This window comes from Myotis lucifugus, unplaced genomic scaffold (assembly GCF_000147115.1).
Source record: "Myotis lucifugus unplaced genomic scaffold, Myoluc2.0 scaffold_2206, whole genome shotgun sequence".
Taxonomy (NCBI): Eukaryota; Metazoa; Chordata; class Mammalia; order Chiroptera; family Vespertilionidae; genus Myotis; species Myotis lucifugus.
The window spans coordinates 18263-24898 of NW_005873254.1; the positions used below are offsets into that span (position 1 = coordinate 18263).

Consider the following 6636-nt stretch of genomic DNA (forward strand, 5'->3'; position numbering starts at 1 on the left):
ACTGTGGATAGCCCCCTAGAGAGTGCACCCAAACCCACCAAGTGGCAGTTTCTTTTTTTTTCCTTTTTTTACATTTAATACAAATGTTTTTGTTTGTTAATCCTCACCCGAGGATATTTTTCCAATGATTTTTAGAGAAAGTGGAAGGGAGGGGGAGAGGCGGACAGAGAAGCATCTATGTGAGAGAGACACATTGATTGGTTGCCTCCTACACACACCTTCACCAGGGCCGGGATTGAGCCTGTAACTGGGCAAGGTACATGCCCCTTGACCGGGATCGAACCCGGACCCTTCAGTCCATGGGCTGGTGCTCTATCCACTGAGCCAAATCGGCTGGGGAGAGTGGCAGCTTCTTCATTGCAATGCAGAGTCTGAAACTGTAGCCATAAACTGTTCATACTCTGTTGTAGTAAAATGCCTGATCCGTGGACTCTTTTTAATCATACACGATCTGGTAACATCACACAATAACCGTTTGGAAAAATTATTGGTTCCCTGAGTGACAGCCATCCGCCAATCCTGATACATTTCATTACACAGTATTCCAAATTCACTTTTGTCAATATCCTCACTGATCGGACCAGAAAAGCCATCCCTGTCGGGGAGCTGTCAGGCTCAGAGTGGAGACTATCGGTTTGCTAATTTTATCAATGAAACACATATTGTCAGCTGTCCACCTTGACGTGACAGGGTCCATTGATCCACTGGGAGTAACATCTGCCACGTACCCGTTCCTGTAATCTCGGTCTGTCTTGTTCTTTGGAGTAAAAATGGTGCTCACGCCACGACTCGGTGAAGGAGCGGGACCACCTGGGGCTTTGGTCAGAGGCAGAACCACTTTATGTGGATGTCCTGGTTCAGCCACTGATTATGAAGAAGAATGTGCTCAGGAAAGGACACTTAATAAGAGCAACAACGTTTATGTGCTTCACCAAGGACAACCTTTTTTAAAATTTATTTTTTATTGATTTCAGAGAGGAAGGGAGAGAGAGGAGAGATAGAAACATCAATGATGAGAGAGAATCATTGACCAGCTGCCTCCTGGGCGTCCCCTCCTGGGGGATCCAGCCCACAGCCCAGGCATGTGCCCTGACCAGGAATTGAACCGTGACCTCCTGGTTCATAGGTCAATGCTCGGCCACTGAGCCACGCTGGCCGGGCTGCACAAGGACAATCTTAAACAAAACGTTTGTTTTGTTTTATTTTACTGAGAGGAGATGTTTGTGCAGAACACCCTGTCTGCTGGCCCAGCTGGCTGTCAACACCTTGATCTCTGCCAGGGTGACACCAACTACCCCCGTTGCTTTTGTAACATAAGGCTTTTGTAAGCAAAAAGCAACAGTGCCAGGTGGTGTTACTGTGAAAGGTCTGATCACAGACTGCCCGGATGTGCCCCTGGGACCGGAGAGGTACTAGGGTCATCTATGACGGACGCTCAGCCGAGGACAATAACTCCATGCCACTTCCAATTTTAAAATTCCATTTTCTGGCTCTGACTGGTTTGGCTCAGTGGATAGAGCGTTGGCCTGCGGACTGAAAGGTCCCAGGTTCGATTCCAGTCAAGGGCATGTACCTTGGTTGCGGGCACATACCCAGTGGGGGGTGTGCGGGAGGCAGCTGATCGATGTTTCTCTCTCATCGAAACTCTCTATCCCTCTCCCTTCCTCTCTGTAAAAAAATCAATAAAATATATTTTTAAAAAATTCCATTTTCTGTATCTGTGCCTAATGAATCTGATAATTGTGTTTTACTACCTTAGGGGCATTAGCCTAGGTTCAGGCTTTATCCACTGGGTACTGGTAAATGTTTTAATAACATCCATATCTGCACGGACAGTTACCTTGCTTCTGGTTAATGCTCTGTCTAAGCCAAGCAGGTCTTGAGCTGAATGCATATTCGTGTTACTCACCTTTTACTACCGTTACAAATGGTGAGGGATGGCGCACAATAGCCACGGTCCCTGAGATATCAGCTAATGGCTTGTGAACAACTTGTTTGTGAGAGCATTATTCTCTCCTAAATTTGCTAAGGTTGTAAAGTCTCAGCATAACTAATTATTCCAGGAACGGAGCTCACCACCTCTGGGTGTTTATAAGAATAGATATTCTACATTATAAATTCTTTCTCCATAATTAGGCCAATTACACAGACACCAGACGTGCTGACATTCAATTTGAATACCTGCCTCCGTTTCATTTGCTCCAGAGTCCTGAAATAAATGGGTAATATTCACTTGCTCTGAAAACAAGTCATTAATATTTTATAACAATTGTTGGCGAAGGACCGTGCGCCATGAAAACGCGTAAGTAGCTGAGACAACCAGAATGAAAATGAGCATTGCGGGCGGAGACAAAAACCTCACACCCTTCACCACCAATGGAGCCGAGGAGGGAAGATGGAGAGGAAGTGGATGTTCTCAGAGAGGAGGGAGACTGTGAGTCGGGAACTGGCCTGGGCCAAGTGTGAAGTGAGCCCCTTTCCCTCGTGGATCACGGGGAACCTCGCTCCGAGTGAGGCACTGCTACTCAAAGCAAAAGAACCTCCCGAGGACGAATTCTTTCAGGCCCTTCCTGGCATTTCTACAGCGAGGCTGGCGTACGGTGTGTGTGAGCCGGCAGATTTCACCTCGAATAGAGAACCTCGAATCTGTACGTCTAGGGGGTGGGTCAGTGGGGTTTCTCAGGCAGGGGGCCAGGGAAACCTGTCCAGCAGAGTGGGGAAGCGACTCTCATGTGGGGGGGGGACTTCAGGTGCAGGCTGCCCACAGCATGTGATGTCCCGTAACCTAAGGAAGCCTCAGAAAGTGGTTTCCAGCACATGAGCTAACTCGGCCGGAGTGACGGCCTCTTCTGGTCACAGTGGGACTGACTGTCTGGGTTTTTGAAGGCCTAGCACCTGCGTATTCGACTTTCTGAGGCCCAGACTGATTCTCCAGAACTCGGACGGCCTGGAGGCCCTTCCCAAGGCGGAGAGTCTCAGGAGCCCCAGCACACATTGTTAATAACTCTCAAAGTCACAGGCGGAAACCCCGGGGGGATAAGCCTTGAACTTCATGGACAAAATATCTAAGTAACTTCTCAAGGGTCTCATTATGTCCCATGAGCTCATCACACAAGAGAATGTCCCCAAATCTCTACACTGTAGTTAACATACTCTACATACATTGCATTTGCAGATGTAGGGGCAGAAACAGAATGTTGGGGACCAGCTAGAACTGTAGGCAATATTAATCCTGTTCTGTTAACTGTGATTGTTTTATTTTGATTATAGAAGGCACATTCTAACCTGGCTGGCAGCTGCATGTGGGACCTGGGAGCTCACCTGGAAATGCAGCCCATCCTCCCCATCAGGGAGCTGCCTATTGTCATGGAAAGATTAACAACCTGTTGCAGAAACCAGAGCTGCCAGCCCTTTGAAGACCCCCAGCCCTTGCATATCACTAGACCTTTGAGGATCCCCAGCCCCCATTCCCTGTAAACTGCCCATTTGGCCTACCCTTTGCCTACTTCCCCATGTAATCTTTGTCCTTCTACCCAATATTAACACCTGGCTTATAGTGAGGTGGGGGGCAGAGCAGATTTTTGTGAATGACCTCCTGCCCTTCCACGCTGCCGGCAGGACTGGAATCAACACTCATATATGATTCAACCTTGTCTCTGCTGAACTGGCTCAAGTAGTGACAGGCAGTCGGACCCACTGACTGACTGGTTACACAGACACATTGTTTTTTTGAGTTTTTAATTATTCTCACTTAATTAAACAGATTTATGATTTTTTAGATCTGCATTCATCTGACCAACATATGCTGGGATGTAAACTTCCGTAAAACCACTGACTGGGCTCTTGCTGTACATTCACAGGACAGGTGCCTACATCTGCAGTGGGTGCGATCGGACGTGTGTATTTGCGCACTATAAAAACGGCTGCTTAACACCTTCCTATCTCATTTTTCATTCCTAAATATATAGTCATTTTTTAAAAGAATACAAAGTTTATTCATTTCCTTTTTTTGTTATGATTGGTTGGGTACCAGTAATTTCTAAATCATACTTGTCCCTAAAATAAACTAACCTGAGTATATAAAAGGAGCAGCTGTTGGTTGTACTTGATACTTTCTTATACGGCAAAATACCTCCTAATCTCTAGCCTACGTTCTCATAGGCCAAGTCTGCAGGGAGGCAAAAGGCCTGGGCTGCAAGGAATGTCATGGGCAGCGCAGCGCAAGCCACGCAAACACCGAGGAAGACACAGGCAGATTCTGACAGGGTGCTGGGAAATACACAGAGATATGGTCAAAACGCCTCCTCGATCTAGACGTGTCCGATGTGAAATCAAAATGCACATGAGATCCAGAGAGCCGGTACTGACGCCGTCACCCTACCTGAGAGCGGGATCTCAGAGGCGCTGGCGAAATGCAAGAGGAGGGACAGTAGAGAGAAGACGGCTCCGCCGGCGCCGGACAGCCTCTCCATTGCTCTTCCGGGAGGAGGACGCGCAGAGGACGGGACTCTGTCCCCTCTGCCCTTCGGGTGAAAACGGAGGGGAATGGGGTCGACCTGGAAATGCAGAAAAAAATACAGAATAGCACAGACTGGAAGCTCATATACCCTAAAATGTCAACATCACAGAAATTACATATATTTTTCTTTTTTTGTTGTTGTTAATCCTCACACGAGGATATTTTTCCATAGATTTTTTAGAGAGAATGGAAGGGAGGGGTAGAGACAGAGAGAGAGAAACATCGATGTGAGAGAGACACATCAATTGGTGGCCTGGATAGGGCTTACATTAGTAATAAAAAAATATTTTCAAATGTGTCTTTACGTAAAGAATTATTCTGATCCACAAAATAAAATGTGTTAAAAACAACTGCTTTCATTATGAAAAGCTGAGCGTTGCCAAACTGCAAACACTAGTTCTACCCACTGGGAAAGGTTGGGGACACTCAACCGTGTAGCTGTTTCTAAGGGGAAAAGTGTGAGGGAAACACGGTGATGCCTTGTCCTTCAAAGTTTCCTGGTCCTTCTCGCTTCGAAAACCATCGAGAACAGTGATCCGAGTTCACTGTTTAGAGCTATGTATCACTCTCACCTGCAATCTATTATTTAATATTCTCTGCCATTAATATTCAATGCCAATTTCTTTAAGGCCATCGCATGTGTCTGTTTAATGAGCTGTCCTATTTGTGAAGGGAAAGGCTTCCAAAACCATGATGCTATTAGGAAACCACATTTCCAGATTAATACATCATCCTACCCTGAAACGGAGCATAGAAACAACCAGGGGCCTCGTAAGGGAGGGCAGGCTGTTTCAATTAATCTCCCGGTGCCTCTAACAGCCACAGTAAAATAGCCTTGGGTGCTAATTGCTCAATAGCAATGATCTGACTTTTCTAACGACATGGTCTTGATCCAAGAAAGTCTCACCCACAAAAAGGAAGGAACATTGAGCTCCTGGCTTAAAATGAGACTGTAAGGGCCCAGCTGGCATGGCTCAGTGGTTGAGCATCGACCTATGAACCAGGAGGTCACAGTTCGATTCCCAGTCAGCACACATGCCCAGGTTGCGGGCTCGATGCCCAGTGTGGGGTGTGCAGGAGGCAGCCGATCAATGATTCTATCTCACCATTAATGTTTCTATCTCTCTCTCCCTCTCCATTCCTCTCTGAAATCAATAAAAATGTATTTTTAAAAAACCATAGTTACTAAACAATTACTACACATCAATGATGAGAGAGAATCATTGATCACCTGCCTCCTACATACCCCATAGTGGGGAATGAGCCAGCAACCCAGGCATGTGCCCTAACCGGGAATTGAACCATGACCTCCTGGTTCATAGGTGAACACTCAACCATTGAGCCACACCAGCTGGGCAGTAAGTACATTTTGAAACAGAAAGATGGCTACACAATTATATTCCCATCCATCTTTCTTCCAAGAATCTGAGTCTGAGGCCGCACACCCGATGAAAGCATTCATGGAATCTCAGGATGGAGTTGGAACTAAGACAAGAAAATACACTAAAACATGTTTGAGAGCCAGTGACCTCAAGCTGATGTCTGATTGGTCAGGTCCAATGACATCACCCCTGGTCAAGAAAAAGAACCAATGAGTTTTCATGAATTGGACAGGGTGGTTTACATCGCCCTCCTCTCCCCACTCATCCTGGGGAGGAAGAGATCATCCTGACATGGAACTCAAAGGAAACAGATGTCTTAGTGGCCAAAGGGGACCCTTCTCGCTGGACTCTGGTGCCCTGGAGAGATTAGTGTGATCGGGATTGAGAACACACTTGTTTCCGGAACAGAAACACGGGCCGAAATGCATACTGCACAGGAGTGCCCCACCATGACGACACGGAAAATCGGCCCTTGTTTCTCCTGAACAACAGCCCCTAACACACGTGCATCCTCCACGTTTCAGGGGCCTCAGATCGCCCACATGTTCCTCAAACAGAACCACTCACTTACATTCATCTTCTGCTCTAAGAAGTGGGTGCGGGGGCGGGCTTGGCCTCTGTCCATACACCCGGCCTCCCTCTACATGCAAAGGCACTGTGGCCTGCTGACCAGTGAACAGGAGCGTGACGTGTGTAAGAACACGGCCCAGAGTCAGCAGGTGACATCCACAGCCT

At 47.1% G+C, this 6636-nt stretch overlaps 1 protein-coding gene across 1 annotated transcript in view; it reads right to left on the reverse strand.

Moving 5' to 3' along the window:
* The window catches only part of LOC102424921 (neural cell adhesion molecule L1-like protein), a gene marked incomplete at its 3' end in the record, with an annotated part of 21963 nt that extends 17387 nt beyond the window's left edge, over positions 1 to 4576 (reverse strand). Inside the window, exon 1 of the mRNA XM_023748971.1 lies at positions 4382 to 4576. Coding sequence (XP_023604739.1) covers positions 4382 to 4472 — 91 coding nt within the window. The remainder of the gene's footprint in view (positions 1 to 4381) is intronic.
* Between the last annotated feature and the right edge of the window lie 2060 nt (positions 4577 to 6636).